This window comes from Podarcis filfolensis, assembly GCF_964270895.1.
Source record: "Podarcis filfolensis genome assembly, chromosome: 10".
Classification (NCBI taxonomy): domain Eukaryota; kingdom Metazoa; phylum Chordata; class Lepidosauria; order Squamata; family Lacertidae; genus Podarcis; species Podarcis filfolensis.
The window spans coordinates 30,835,052-30,850,403 of record NC_139612.1 but is presented as its reverse complement, the minus strand read 5'-3'; the positions used below and the strand labels follow the sequence as shown (position 1 = coordinate 30,850,403).

Here is a 15,352-nt window from a genome sequence, read left to right as displayed (position 1 = left end):
ACGTTTATCTCCGCCCCTCTGTCCCCTCTTCAAATGATGGAGACACAGAATAGTGAAATTCTAGTGCTGGGATTCCTCTTGCTGTCAGGCAGATCTTTTGAACTTTGTTCTGTTTATTTATTAGAGCGTGTTTGACACGAAGAGCGTACCTTTTCAGCTGATGGTTTTCTCTTTATAAATATTTGCTTTCAGACTGAAATGGTCTCTTCGGTTCTTTCTGTTCAGGATCTGGCAAAGGTAACGCAGCGAGTGTCCTTTATTGTCAGAGCTTAAACTGATTTTTGAATGGTGCCAAGCTGGCTGGTCAAAGGGGCCAGTTCTCCTGTATTTGCTGCTCATTCATGCTCAGGCTGCTTTTTGTGAAGTGCGGCTGTTGGCCAGAACCAACAAAGGGTACACAGACCTGATATTGTGGGCTGCTGAATGAGATGGAGCGTTTCTTGGGCTTTGTCAAGCAGATAAGAAGATCGAGGAGAAGAAAAGGCAAAAAGTACCGGCCAGAGGAGGATTATCATGAGGGTTATGAAGATGTCTATTATTATGCCTCGGAACACTTTCCAAGTAAGCACTGTATAAATGTGTTTTCTGTTGCTGTGACAAATGTCCACTATTGCATTTAGGCATGAAATGCTAATGCAGACCAGAATACTACTGTATTTCACACAGGTATTAAAGCATTTCAGAAACACTGTTGATTTCTGCATAGATGTACCGGCAGATTTTTATTTTTTTAAAAAAGCTCTTATGATCTTGTAGGATGAAAGAAAGGCAGGGTTCAAAGCCATGGTTAATATTTCAGGTGCAGTTAATTGATTTCTGTTGTTGCAAGCCTTTTATTAAAGCACTTTAAGCTGTAAACTGATATTGCAGACCTTTTCTAATAGTGCACGTGTACAGTATGTCTGCATCTCTCTCTCTCTCTTTTGATGTGTGTGTATTTTCAATATATATTATGTGTGTGTCTGCGCGCGCACACACACACATACACACCCCAGCAATTTTAAAGTACCATTTATGGTAGTTGCACTCATGCATAAATTTAGAAGTTGAAGTTAAACATAAAGGTTGTTGAATGCAAGTCAGCCCTTTGTAGATACGTTTTTGCTTCGTTCTTTCTAGGAGAAAGTAGCTCAAGTTTATTTTCTCTGGTGCTGGTTGAAAAATTAACTAATTATGTTGTCAGTGTATTCTGTCGCCAAGTATTCTGCAGCTGCAGTTTATAACAAGGCAACAAAATCATGCTTAGGATCTGTGCAAAATTGTATTTGAAAAATGTAATGTGCTCAAAATATTCTCTTTACCTGTAAGCTCTCTGAGTTCATGCTTTGTCTTGTACCTATCCCAAAGGATTGGAGATGCCCATAAGTGCCTGAGGGAACAATGGGTTGGGGAGCTACATGTAGGCATTGCTGAGTCTATTATGACATGCTTTAAGCTGAAGGTGTTGACAATATAAGCAGCCAGGCACAAACAGATGTATAACATGGTGCTATTAATTTAAAATATTTGCAGCAAATAGTTTCCTGTCTACTGCATCCTGAGCATTTATCATTTAAAAAGACATAACAATTATATTTTAATTTAAACAACTGTGTGTTTTAAGTAGAGTGGCTATAATCTAATGCATAGTGTGCTGTAGCATATCTCCCTTTCCTTGGAGGAAAAAAAAAGTTAAATTGCAATTTTGGAAATGTACATGGCTGTGCCAGTGAAAAATGATTTAACATCTAACCATTTCTCTTTTGCAGACATTTCTTTTGTAGAATATTTATTGTGCACTTTGTGGAGTGGAGTGGAGTTAACCATATCTGCTAAAAACCCAAATGTAGACCTTAATTTTTACAACATGAGGATTAAGTAATTTGATCCTAATTTTGATTCTCTATGCCCAGTGTGCGCCTATATTTCAAGCAAGAATTTCATAGTAGCATCAGATACAAAACCTTAGTCAAACTAACCTGCATATTACTGTACAAAATGAACATGATTAAAATAGCAACTTTGGCAACTTTGGTCCTTGTTCCACTTTCCAGACCATGCAACTAATCAAACAAGGTTTCCCCTTGAATAATGCACTTCAATAGAAATTAAAGGAAAGCAAAGGATACAAATGGGTAAGACAAAATTCTGTGAAAAATGGCACTGAGCAAGGGTGTGAATAGAGTTGTCCTGTAAGGATGTCTCATTGTCCACCTAGAATGATATGATAGACTCTTCTTTGTATGTTCCAGCCTCCCAAGGTATATCAGATTGTAATTTCATTCTGGTGTTTTACAGCTGGTAGTGTTTAGTCTCTCAAAAATGTTGAACTTGGAAAACACTTTTGCCATTTATCATAGATTATATTACTACCAGTAGAGTAGCTGCTTCACCTTCAGATATAATGATCATGTATGGTGTTGGGAATGCCTTCTGGTTTCAAAGTTGGAAGAAAAAGCTGCTTAATAAATAAATAAAATTCCAACAGATAACCTATAAGCATCTGGTTATCAGTGGTTTGGGAGTTGTATCAGTAGCATCTCTTACAATTTCTTTTTTGCAATTTTTGTCTGATCTTGGAGTGCATGACTTGCGCTGCTCTAGTGACTAGAAAAGTGGAACACATAGTAATTGCTGCAGAAGGGTGTTCTGTGGAGTGTTGCTGTTTCTCAAACTTGCAGTTGTCTGTATTATCATTAAGTGTGGCTACTTTGACCTCTTGGTAGCTATTGCTTTCTATATGTGGAGCAAACCGTCTTTCATCTTTTGTTGTTGTTGAATGGAAGTTCCAAAGTAATTTTTAAAAGTGGGGGAAGATTTTCAAAGAAACATAATAGCAATACACCTATATTCCTTTGTTACACTTTGTAAATTGGGTGCTTCTGTTGGAAATCTTTCTGTTAAATTTTTTGACCTTTCCCCCTATTCCCCACCCCCCATCCTGTTGGGAGTTCTGCATAAAGGCACTTGCAGGAAAGTACAGCCATGTACATCTGAGTATGAAGTGTTAGGGCTTCATTAGAAGTAAACCCAGGAAGAAACAACAGCACAGAAACAATAACTAGTAGAATGAATTGTCTTAGGCAAAAAGTGGCCATACATGTTTAATACCTCTGGGCACGACTGCATATTGCGCCATGCAAGCATATAATTTGATGTTGCATCCATGATGTGGCATCTGAAGAATCTAAGTTTAAATTATTCAAAGTATCTAACTTAAAGATGGCATTTCTAAACTAAAGATGAAAAATATTTTGAAGAGCTTGCAGTCATGGAGAAACTTGGAGAAGACATTTGATTCCGCTGTTCCCACTCCAGTTAGCAGTAGGCTGAAGAGGAAGGTGTGTTCCCAGCCCCTTTAATCTTGCTTTATATCAAATTTACAGTAGCTGGGAGGAAGGAGGGGTACGCTTCTCATTTCATTTGCAGCTCTAGAACAGGAACATGTGGCCCTCCATATGTTGTCCATATGTTGTTGGACTACAACTCCCAAAACCATTGCCCATTGGCCATGTTGGCTGTTGAAGTCCAGCAATAACTGGAAAGCCACAGGTACCCTAGAATACTCCACAGTGGGCCAAATGAATAATATATACCGTATATTACAGATAAGCTGCTTATTTTTCAAAACCCATAACCACAGATATTGCAGCAGTGTCTTCGTAGGGATTTCATGATTGTGCCAGGATAATTTTCAGTGTCTGCAATAACAGTACAGTACTAACTTCTGGATAGTTACTGCTGTCTTTGCAAATGTATCGTGTTCTTCTCCAGTAGATATAAGGAAACACTGCAAGGAGAAAATGTTTAACATCTGAAATTACTATTAGTAGCTTTAAAATGTTATGTTTGCAAAGGCACCCGTAACCGAGTTACATACTATTGATTCCTGTGCAGATGCTACTTTATGACACTTTAAACCCTGGCACACTTGGCTTCTGCAAGTTTAGCAGTGACACCCACATGTAATCATCACTGCTCCCAAACTGTTCCTCAGTCCAGCTGTTGAAAAGCCTTTCCACAGATACTGTAAACTGAAAAATCTTGTGTGGCAGGAGATAAAAATGTGAATTATTTTATAAATAGTTTTGACAAAAATGAGCATTTGGGATGAGCAATTCATTTGAAAAAGACTGAATGAATATATATATATATATAGATATATATAGATATATCTATATAAGAGACTGAGCAGGCTAGGTTAGTTACTATTTCTTCTTTTAATCTGTTGTCAAATTTGTATCCCACCCTTGCAACCACCCTTGCAACAATCCCATTGGAGAATAAGTCAAGCAAGGATGTGAATCAAGGTTTCCATAGCTGATGAGCCCAGCAGTGTTGTTTGTATTTTCAGTGAGAAAGGAACAGTTGGCTGAACCTGACACTTATTGATTGAGTAGCTGTAGATAATCATAGACTCAAAAAGTGGAATATATTTGCAAGCCATTTATTTTAGTAACCTGCTGTAATGCAATGCAGAATCCTGTGCAACTGGGAATAAATGCTACCTAGCTTTGAATTACGGGAATCCATCAGGTAGGGCCATTTAATTCTGTTGGCACTCAAGATACCAAAATGACTACCTCTGCAGAATGAAACAGGTAAGCAGAATCAGGGGAAGAGTAGGTAGGTGGCTGCCAGCAGACATACCTGTTATCTCTTACTTACTAATACAGGGATTGAAAACTATTTCCTATAAGGGGCCATTATAGGCCACTGTTGGGGGGAAGTCATTCTGTGGCATCAGCCAATGTAGGGGGGGGGCAGAGCCAAATGTATGTGGAGTTTGTAGCATTGCAGAATTAAGTAGTTCTTTCTCTCTCTCTTGTTCTCTGTTCCTGCCTCTGTACTATCTCATCTATGTGGGCTGCATGAAATTAAGACAAGGGCTGCAGGTTCCCCACCCCACAAAAGAGTTTCAAATGAGAAAAGAGGGCAACCTGCCCAGCCATGTTATGCTTTGATGGCCTCCCTGTCTGAAATTAGCATTTGTTCAAGAAAACCTACAGTCTTATTGCTGTGATCCTGTGTATGGTGTTAGAGGAGGCTCTTGAGAGTCCCATGGACTGCAAGAACATTAAACCTTTCCATTCTGAAGGAAATCAGCCCTGAGTGCTCACTGGAAGGACAGATCCTGAAGCTGAGACGCCAGTACTTTGGCCACCTCATGAGAAGAGAAGACTCCCTGGAAAAGACCCTGATGTTGGGAAAGATGGAGGGCACAAGGAGAAGGGGACTACAGAGGACGAGATGGTTGGACAGTGTTCTCAAAGCTACCAGCATGAGTTTGAGCAAACTGCAGGAGGCAGTGGAAGACAGGAGTGCCTGGCGTGTTCTGGTCTATGGGGTCACGAAGAGTCGGACACGACTAAACGACTAAACAACAACAACATTTGGCTAGCTGCCCATGCACCTGCACTGGTGCCTGCCCTGGTCTTTCCTCTGTCCCCTACCCCACAGCCCAGTCTTTTGAGCAGCATTGGGCAGCTAGGTTATATCTGCCATTCAAATTTCCCTGACATAACCTTGCTCTACAACATTGAAGAACATTTAAATAGCAGTTAGACCCACCTGTTTGGAGCGCCTACTGCCCGCCACTGCTGGGTAAACTCACCAGTTTCCAGTAATAAAGGCATAAGGGCAAAAAGGGTGGTGACTGATCAAGAGCAGCTAACCCCACCTTAAAACCCCTGAGCTTGAGCCCACTTTCCCCTTTTGCCTGGTATCAGCATACTGTGGCTTGACCCCAGTGCTGCAGTCCACAGGAGAGCGAGAGGGTCACCTTTTTTCAAGCAGTTTCCTATAGATGTGTTCAGGCAGGTCATCAAGAGACACTATTGCTCTAAATGACCTTTGTTCCTTGAAACTGGCCAATCAGGACACAATTATTTCCTTCAATTTTTAAAAGAATGATTCGTTCAGGACCAACTCCCACAACGAATCTACTGCAAGCACTTCAAAACACACACACATACACCAGTTTTATGCTGATTGGTGTACTTGCACCAATCAGAATTCATTCAGGCAGGATTCTTTCAACCGATCACATACCCTCTTGCAGTCTGTTCTGAGAGAAGCATAGCACTTCAGAGGCCGGGAGGGGAGCAGTAGGCAGGCAGGCGGTGTTGCTGTGGTTTCAGGCAGGGGCAAGGAACCATGACAAGATAGAAAAAGACTTCCTTTTCTGCAGTGCAGAGCAAAAAAGCTCACCCCACATCCCATAACCTCTCTATGTCTATATCTTTCCAATCCTTTGCCTTGCTCCCCGCCCCCTCCACTCAGGCCTTATTGTTTCTTGATCTCCCAGACCCTAGACTTCTTCTTGTCCCTCAGTGTTATTCATCTCTTCTGGTCCTCTCCTCCATCCTTTAACCCTTGTGTTTCTTCAACCTCCCAAGTCCACAGTCTTGTGCTGGTGTCAAATTTGTGTTGCTATTGTGACCTCTGGCTCTGCCTACTCCTAGTTTCACCTTCCCTTAGCTGCCCACCAGACCCAGGCGGCATCTGCAGCCACAGGATGGTGAAGGGGGCTCACCTGAGAGCATTTTGCCCTCTCAGCCCACTCAGATTTGGAACTGGCCCTGGCAAGTTACTCTCCTGAACACTATAATTGAGAAAACAAAGCAGACTGTGGGAGGAACACGGCACCATGCCAGCAACAGCTATCCTGGTTTTCTGAAATGCACGCCAGTCTTCTGAACTGATATGTAGAAGTTGTGTTGATGGTAGTGTGATGTCGGGAGCCCAAGTGTTTTATAGAGCTTACAAAACAGTATCTATTAATAGTTAAAAGGCTGAATAGGCTTCTATACATGCCACTATATATGATGTGTCAAGGGTTTTAAGAACTAGAAATGTGTCATCTTTTGAACATTTTCAGTAGAGAAGCTTCTTTCTGAAGGATGATGACATTAAAGTAGCTGAGTTTGGCAAATGAAAGCTTAGAGGTATATTTCTGGTATATCATTATTATACTGTCTGAACAGGACCCAAACTTGGATTATTTATTCACTATTCAGGCAGGGTTTCAGTAGTCCACAAGGACAGAGCTCCTGGGATATTGCAACATTCTTCAGGATGTTAAGAGAAGGAATTATCCAGAAAACTGGAGAAAAATAGCAGCACTACCACTCCCTAGGTAAAGGTAAAGGGACCCCTGACTATTAGGTCCAGTTGTGACCAACTCTGGGATTGCGACGCTCATCTCGCTTTATTGGCCGAGGGAGCCGGCGTACAGCTTCCGGGTCATGTGGCCAGCATGACTAAGCCACTTCTGGCGAACCAGAGCAGGGCACAGAAATGCCATTTACCTTCCCGCCAGAGCGGTACCTGTTTATCTACTTGCACTTTGACGTGCTTTCGAACTGCTAGGTTGGCAGGAGCAGGGACCGAGCAACGGGAGCTCAACCTGTCCCAGGGATTCGAACCGCCGACCTTCTGATCGGCAAGTGGTTTAACCCACAGCGCCACCTGAGTGCCACTCCCTAGTACTTTCCTTTTACTGTTTCCTGCTTTCTGTAGGATAGACATGAAGCAGCCAGTTGTGAACCATCTAGGGTAGTGGGAAGGCTTTGCCCCACAAAGCTGTATTTAAGCAAGGGATGGCGAGTTCCCTGGAGTTTAACAAGACACACACTAGTAGTGTAGGTTAGATTAAATCCAGAGTAAATAATATAATTCTCTCCAAATGTTGATGGACTCCAGCTCCTGTCAAGCCCATCCCACATGGCCAGCGATCAGAGATAATGGGAGTTGTAGTCCAGCAACACCTGGAGAGCACAACATTGCCTACCTCTAGATGAGCTATTGGGTTTCTTACTATTCTGATCTTGCATTTATGTTACTATATATTAGGTGTGATTGTATAATTTCATCTTCTTCACCTTAATCCTATTGGTTTGAAATGTTTTGTTACATTTTTTAAAAAAAATGATGGTGTATTTTGATATTTATTTGATATCTAGGCTGTCCACCATGGAAGAGTGGCATATAAATAAACTAAACATTGGCTAGTACTGCTGAAGCTCTGTTAACCTAGGCTATCTGCTGGTATAACTTCAGTTTACTTATCCTGCTCTTTTCTTGTCTGTTGAATATCTGGATTGATCAATGAATGTTGGAACTGCATTAAATGTGAACAGGATAGCCCCTGATGCTGTGGCTCTTCATTTGTACAGCACTTCAATGTGGACAGTGCCTCATTGTTTTCTGACAACAATCTTACGGGGTTAGCTAGTAGTATTCTCTTTCCTTTTATTGATGGGGAGTGCATAATTAATGGTGAATCTGCAAAGATCAATACATGTCTTTTTGTTGTGAGTTACTTGTGTTTAAAAGTACAAGACGCTGCACCAAATCTCCGGGTTGGCTTTTGCACCAGGCAGAGTGAGGCAGCCATCTCAGGTAGCAGATTTTGGGTGTTGTGAAAGGGCAGCAAGTAGTTACTTATCCGTTTATAATTATTGTAGTTTTCCTGTGAGGCAGGGGAAGAGGTGCTTAGGACTTTCTGCCTCAGATGTCAAAATAACTTAGCTGGCCTTGGGTATTATGTATCTTGACTTGTGGGAGGGTGCACCATTTGCAGTTCTTCCTTGGGCAGAAAAATGACTTGACCTAGTCCTGCCAGATTTATTTTTAAACACACATCCTCTCCATAATGAAACACGGTGCTTCTCATGCCTTCCACTACTATTGCAAATTGCCTCTAATGCTGCTTTCGTACGACCTGTTTCAGCATGAACTTCCTCACAGATGAAAAGATGGGGTGCCTGGTGCTGCTTGGACTATGCAGAGATTGACGTTACCAGGATGTATCTGCACATATTTGGTTATGCATGTCTTTATCAGGTCATCATGTTCGCTGGCATTCTTCAGTAGGATCTGAGGTTAAAAAGGTAAAGGGACCCCTGACCATTAGGTCCAGTCGTGGCCGACTCTGGGGTTGTGGCGCTCATCTCGCTTTATTGGCCTAGGGAGCTGACATACAGCTTCCGGGTCATGTGGCCAGCATGACTAAGCCGCTTCTGGTGAACCAGAGCAACGCACGGAAATGCCGTTTACCTTCCCGCTGGAGTGGTACCTATTTATCTACTTGCACTTTGACGTGCTTTCAAACTGTTAGGTTGGCAGGAGCAGGGAGCTCACCCCGTTGCGGGGATTCGAACCGCCGACCTTCTGATCGGCAAGTCCTAGGCTCTGTGGTTTAACCCACAGCACCACCCGCGTCCCTGGATCTGAGGTTAGGCACCTGTAAAATGTGGTTTTGAAGAGTTGCATCTCAGTTTCCCATATGCAATCCTATATATATAAAATCAGTAATATGCCCAGAAAGTGCTAGTTGTGTGATAGTGACCCGAGGAAAGTATTCATGGAGTTGTAGGGGCCAAAACTAAGCCTACAGAAGAGGGTCACACGGTGTTTTTGCCCCTGAGGGCTACGTGAAATGAAGGTACGTCATCAGTCATTGAGATAAATGCCAGTAGATCTGACAGGGCCTGGGCTGACGGGTGGAGTAGAAGCCATTCACATCCACAGGCAGAATGTGCAAGGTAGGAATGACTGTGCATCACTCTAACTTTCAGGTCCCCAAACAGTTGTTGGGGGTGGTTGAAAGGAGCACAATTTACATGGGGCAGGTGGTTGTGGGCTTCAAGGAACGTGAATTTATCAGGAAGGCAGCAAAAGGAATTGGTGGAGGGGCGCAGCTTCGGCACCTGTGTGACTGCACTGAAGGCTTCCCAGGACCACATGCAGCCCAGGGGGTCTAGTATTTTATGTGTGGATATAATGGGACAAAGGGAAAGGTCTTAGTCTAAGATTATGACTTAGGCTGAAATTCTAGCTCCCACTCCTTACAGTAGAGTGGTGGAGCCCCTACTGCATTGACATCATGGCTGCTCAAGGTAGCTGTTGTGGAAGGTGTGAGGCTGGGCCATCAAACTTTATCATTGAACTAGGTCCAGGCTGGCACAGAATTTGGGTCCAGATTGGGGATGCTGATGGCATTACCTGATGGCAGTGAGACTGGCTCAGGACACAACGGATGACAAACCAGTTCACCTTTTGGGGCTTTCTGCCAGGCTCTGCTGGCAGGGACATTGCTACTGGGCTTCTACTCACCACAACTTTCAGCAGAGCTTAGAGGAGGGAGACCTTTTATCAACCCACACATCCCTGCCCAGAAGGGTTTTTGGATTGCTCTGCATATTAAGGTCTCTCTCTCTCTCTCTCTCTCTCTCTCTCTCTCTCTCTCTCACACACACACACACACACACAGAGAGAGAGAGAGAGAGAGAGAGAGAGAGAATAAAGACATAAACCCTAGTTTATCTAGTTTACATTTGATGCTAGGCTACATTGGTACTATGTACACACAAGTCAGTAAGGGAATTATTTCTCAAAAACAGCAGACAAAGATCACAGGTGTAAGTAAAGTAGCACAGTGGCATCTAAGCCATATTGCGCCACACACCAGATGACAGTTCAAGCAGCTGTCTCTTCACTTCCATTCAGGTCATGCGTAAAATTGTCTTCCTGTAGCAGCCAGCCTCTTCAGTTCCCAAGGTCTTAAAAAGGCGGAGGACAACCAGCCTATTGTCTTTATGAATGTGAAGAAAGCAAATTAGTATCTTCAGTCAGAGAACACAGGGATGAAAATGTGCCTCTGGACCATGCTACTTGAGACTGGAGCGTTTGTGATTGAATGCTCCTCCATACAAAGCTTTCTCCTGCACACAGGAAACTGCATATCAGGGAGAAGAGTTGATGGAAAATATTTACTGGAAGGCCACTGACTCACATGAGTCTATGCCTGTGTTCTGAACTGGTACAGCCCTGAACTATGCCTTCCCCAGCTGCTTAGGAGATCTAGGCTTCTGGTGTGCCCTTATTACAAACTTGTTGAAATACAAGTGGGCATCCATTTGCATGTACCCTTTATGCATAGCTGTCAACTGTCCCTTATTTGCCGGGAAACTCCCTTATCTCAGCGCCGTGTCCCGCTGCTGTCCCTTATTGATGATGTCCCTTAAATTTCCCGGGTTTCATGCTCACCCGGCTCGGGAGGGAAGCAGCGGCTCGGGGTTCTCCACTGCAAGAAGGAGCGCGTGCTGGTGCCGTCGTCCTGGTGCGAGGAGTTACATCGGCCCTTCCCTGCCCAAGAAGAGGGGGGGAGGGAGAGAGACTCTCGCCCATGCCGCCCGTGAGCCCAGAGGCGGCAGCGGTGGTGGCAGCTGAGGAGGCGGCCTGAGGGAGGAGGAAAAGGAGGGGGATGGGGAGGGACGCAGAAGGGTGGCGCTTCAGCAGCCACCGCAGCCACCGCAGCGCCGCAACCGCCTCATGCCAGATTGACAGCATCTGTCAGTCCTACCAATGTATGTAACTCTTTACAATAGCAAAATCCCTTATTTTGGCTGCTGATCCCTTATTTTCGAGGCTGTTGGTCCCTTATTTTCAAATCTGTAGGTTGACAGCTATGCCTTCACGAGATTTGTCTGAGTCCTGCTTGATTCAACTTTATTATGCGGTAAACTTCCTTGAGCCCCTACGAGAGGAAGGATAGTGTTGAAATATAATAAATAAAAACTCTTCAGCACTTGCAATGTTTCACTTGTTAATTTCCAATGTGATTGACCTTTAAGACGATGGTGCTTTCAACGGCAAAATAGTTAATGTAGTAGTGAAGTATATTCCTGATGGTGAGAAGGAAACAAGTTAGGACAAAATAGGATTAAAAATGTGCAAGGGGGGGGGGGGAGACGCGTTAGCTGAGCTGATCAGCATGCATTAGAGAACTAAGTTGAAGGGAGGAGAGTTTTTGAAGGTGTTTAAATGCTCTTTTAAACATCAGCAGAGAGAGCTTTTTCTTAGGATGAAATAGAGTGTTGAAGAAGGCCAAAATATATGTACTCACTGCTTTTTCACAACTCAGGATATCACTTAGCAAATGAAAGGAATAATCTGATACTAATAGAACGAGCTGCTCTCTTTCACAAGCTTTTACATGAGTGGTTCCACGTGACAGAGATTTGCTGTTATAGAATAATAGAATTGGAAGGGACCCAACAGTCATCTAGTCCAACCCCCTACAAAGCAGGAATCTCAGCTAAAGCATCCATGACAGATGGCCATCCAACCTCTGCTTAAAAACCTCCAAGTAAATAGAGACCACAACCTCCTGAGGGAGACCGTTCCACTGTTGAACGGCTCTTACTGTCAGAAAGCTTTTCTGTATGTCTAGTTGGAATCTCCTTTCCTGCAACTTGAAGCCATAGGTTTGAGTCCAACCTTCCTCTATGCGACAGCCCTTCAGATATTTGAAGATGGATTTTTCCAAGCTACCGTATTTTTCGCACCATAGGACGCACCGGACAATAGGATGCACCTTGTTTTAGAGGGGGGAGAACAAGAAAAAAATTCTCTCCCTCTCTGCCCAGCGCCCCTTCAGCGAAGCGGCAGGAGGCGCTGCGCAGAGAGGGGGAGAATTTCCCCCCTCTTGTTTTCCCCCTCTAAAACAAGGTGCCGTTTAAGGTGCGTTCAGACGCCTTCAGGCAGCTACCTTGGAAGCCTGGAGAGTGAGAGGGGTGCGCACCGACCCCTCTCACTCTCCAGGCTTCAGGTTCCCTTCGACCTGCTCTTTGGGGCTGACGGGGGGAAGCCCACCACCAGCCCCAAAGAGCAGGTCGGGGAGCAGCACAAAGGCGCGCGGCTGTAGAGGCTCCTGCCATAGCCGCATGTCACGTCTCCAGCCGGGAGAGGGTCGCGGGGGCTTCTTTAGCCCCGCATGCGCTCTCCCGGCTGGAGAGATGGTGCGCGGCTAAGGAGGCTCCTGCCATAGCTGCATGTCACCTCTCCAGCTGGGAGAGGGTAAGCGGGGCTTCTTTAGCCCTGCGCGCGCTCTCCCAGCTGGAGAGGTGGCGCGCAGCTATAGAGGCTCCTGCCATAGCCGCCCGTCACCTCTCCAGCCGGCAGAGGGTCGCGGGGCTATGCTGTCTTCGCTCCATAGCACGCACACACATTCCCCCTTCATTTTTGAAGGGGGAAAAGTGCGTCCTATGGTGCGAAAAATACGGTAAATATACCCAGCTCCTTCAACCATTCTTCATAAGGCTTGGCTTCTAGACCCCTGATCATCCTAGTTACCCTCCTCTGCACATGTTCCAGCTTGTCAATATCCTTTTAAAATTGTGATGCCCAGAACTGGACACAGTATTCCAGGTGTGGTCTGACTAAGGCAGAATAGAGTGGTACTATGACTTCCCTTGATCTGAATGGTGATATTCGGAAACAATCAGTTTTCCCAAAAGAGTGAGCAAACAGACTGCCTCGCCTCTTCTGTAATAACAACTTCAGTGTTTGTTTTCCACTGCATCAACTTCTTTCCAATATTCATGTAGAGCACACTTTCAGTATGGCCTTGAAATAGCCAACTTCATCTGGATTCAACCCTTTCTAAGTAAACTTGGGCATGAGGATTGGTCAGCTGTTTCCACCCTCAGCTGCCCTTGCTAGTACCTCTCCCTTCTGTCCTTGGTCAGCATTGTTGTATCTTAATCCATAAACTATTGCAGTTCACCAACCTATGATTGTATTTAGATGAGGACCAATTGGCTATGCTTTCAACTCCAGTTAAGATCCCTTGATTATTTTGCCTCCTGATAACTTAACATCTTTCCTCATTCCTTTGCCCACTATATTTATTGAGCTACAAAGGCATATTTATTAAGATTCTGCTGGAAAATGGGAAGTTTTTCACCTGCTTCTGCTGCAGCTTGCAACAAGGGGCTGCCATTGGTGGTTCTTTACAGTCATCATTCAGTAATGTTGCTGGTCTTCATTTACAGTGGTATCTGCATGTATCAAGGAAAAAAATACATGTTTGATATAAAAAATTGCAGGTCTGAAAATTCTACACATGAATGTCCTTGGATTTCATAGTCTGACTAGATGGAAAACTAATTTTGAACACTGACAGGTTTGCTCAAGTCCTTCATCCTTAAAAAGATATAACTATAACTCTAATGACATCTAAATGAAGAAAGGTGAGATACTTGGACCATGCTCTCTCAATTTATATAAATTCTTATTAGATTTGCAGAGTCTTTCCAACAGAGCACAGAGAAGAATCAATCCATGCATTACTTGAGTGGTAGGATTTCATTCTCATGAGCAATCTCTTTTTAATCACTGGTTTCATTCTAAGGCTAGTCATGGCATAAAAGATTTTCTTAAGTAGTACTTACTCATCATAATGGATGTCTTATATATCGGCTCTTGAAAACTGAACTTTTCCCTGCTTGTCTTCTTCTTTTTAGATATACTTTATTATTCCAAAAGATACTTATTTTAAAATCAGCTCAGTGCAAATTAATATATATTTCAGCAGGGTTTAAAAAGTCATTTCACAATAATGACTAAGGACGTGATCCAGTTCTAGCCTGCATCAGTGAGTGCACACCGCTCTCTGCACATGGGAATGGGAAGATTTGGTAGAGAACTGGCTTGCGATATAAATAGATCAGATTTAAAAATAATTAAAAAAAACACCTCACAGAACTACAATTACCCACATCCTTGCAGTTCCCAATATTTTTTGGAGGGAAGCAAATGTGCTTTTACATGTATAGAGCAAACCCCAAAGCAGTATATTCTTTTAAGGTGTGTGTGCGTCTATTCAAATGACTTTTCCCCTTGCTTACCCTAGAGCAATGAATGAATGAATTAAAAAAAAGTGAAGACCATATTTTTCCTTGTTAGTTGGCTTCCCTTTGCATTTACTGGTCCCCTCCAAGTTAATAATCACAGACACAGCCTGTGTTTCACAGCCTGCTGCTTAAGAAACCATGTATATGCCAGCCTCTAGGCTACCCATCAGAAAGAAAAAAGCTTTCAATAACCACTTTAAAAGCAGGTGAAGACTGCCTTGGTACAACAGCATGGGGAGGCATTCTACAGTGTACAGAAATGCTGTTTTCTGTCCCTTTCCTGCATCAGATTGCTTATCTTCACAGTATGCCTTTGTCCTGCCTGCTACTTACCATTTCTTGCAAAGCATGAAATAAAGAAGCCTGAACAAACTCAAAATATATATCCTTCCAAAATGTTGACTTTACATGATCATGCTTCAGCCAATCAAGGCAGTAAATATAACACAATATCTCTGTTGTTTCTGTTCTGGAGGTAGGGGAAAGGAGTCCAGTAACCTGACTGTGCGCCTTCTCTTTTATTATGTACCCCTCATAGTTTCTAAAGACTGTGTCTTAAAAAATGAGACAAGATAATTTTTGTGAAACAGACAACATAATTTTTGTCTTGCCTAGAAAGCTTTCTGTTCTCTTTCCACAGATCCCCCAAAGCCTACATGTTTGCCAAATTG

General features: G+C 43.4%; 1 protein-coding gene across 18 annotated transcripts in view; it reads left to right on the top strand.

Moving 5' to 3' along the window:
* Positions 1-15,352, top strand: part of GRIP1 (glutamate receptor interacting protein 1) — a 342,494-nt gene that overhangs the window by 103,583 nt on the left and 223,559 nt on the right. For 8 of the 18 annotated variants that reach the window (XM_083574405.1, XM_083574400.1, XM_083574399.1 and 5 more), the window contains exon 1: positions 18-561. The exons of 9 other annotated variants lie outside the window; for them this stretch is intronic. In XM_083574405.1, coding sequence (XP_083430531.1) covers positions 429-561 — 133 coding nt within the window. In that variant the 5' untranslated portion in view covers positions 18-428. Of the gene's footprint in view, positions 1-17; positions 562-15,352 lie in introns of those variants that run through there. One more of the 18 variants, XM_083574394.1, reaches the window with a different exon arrangement.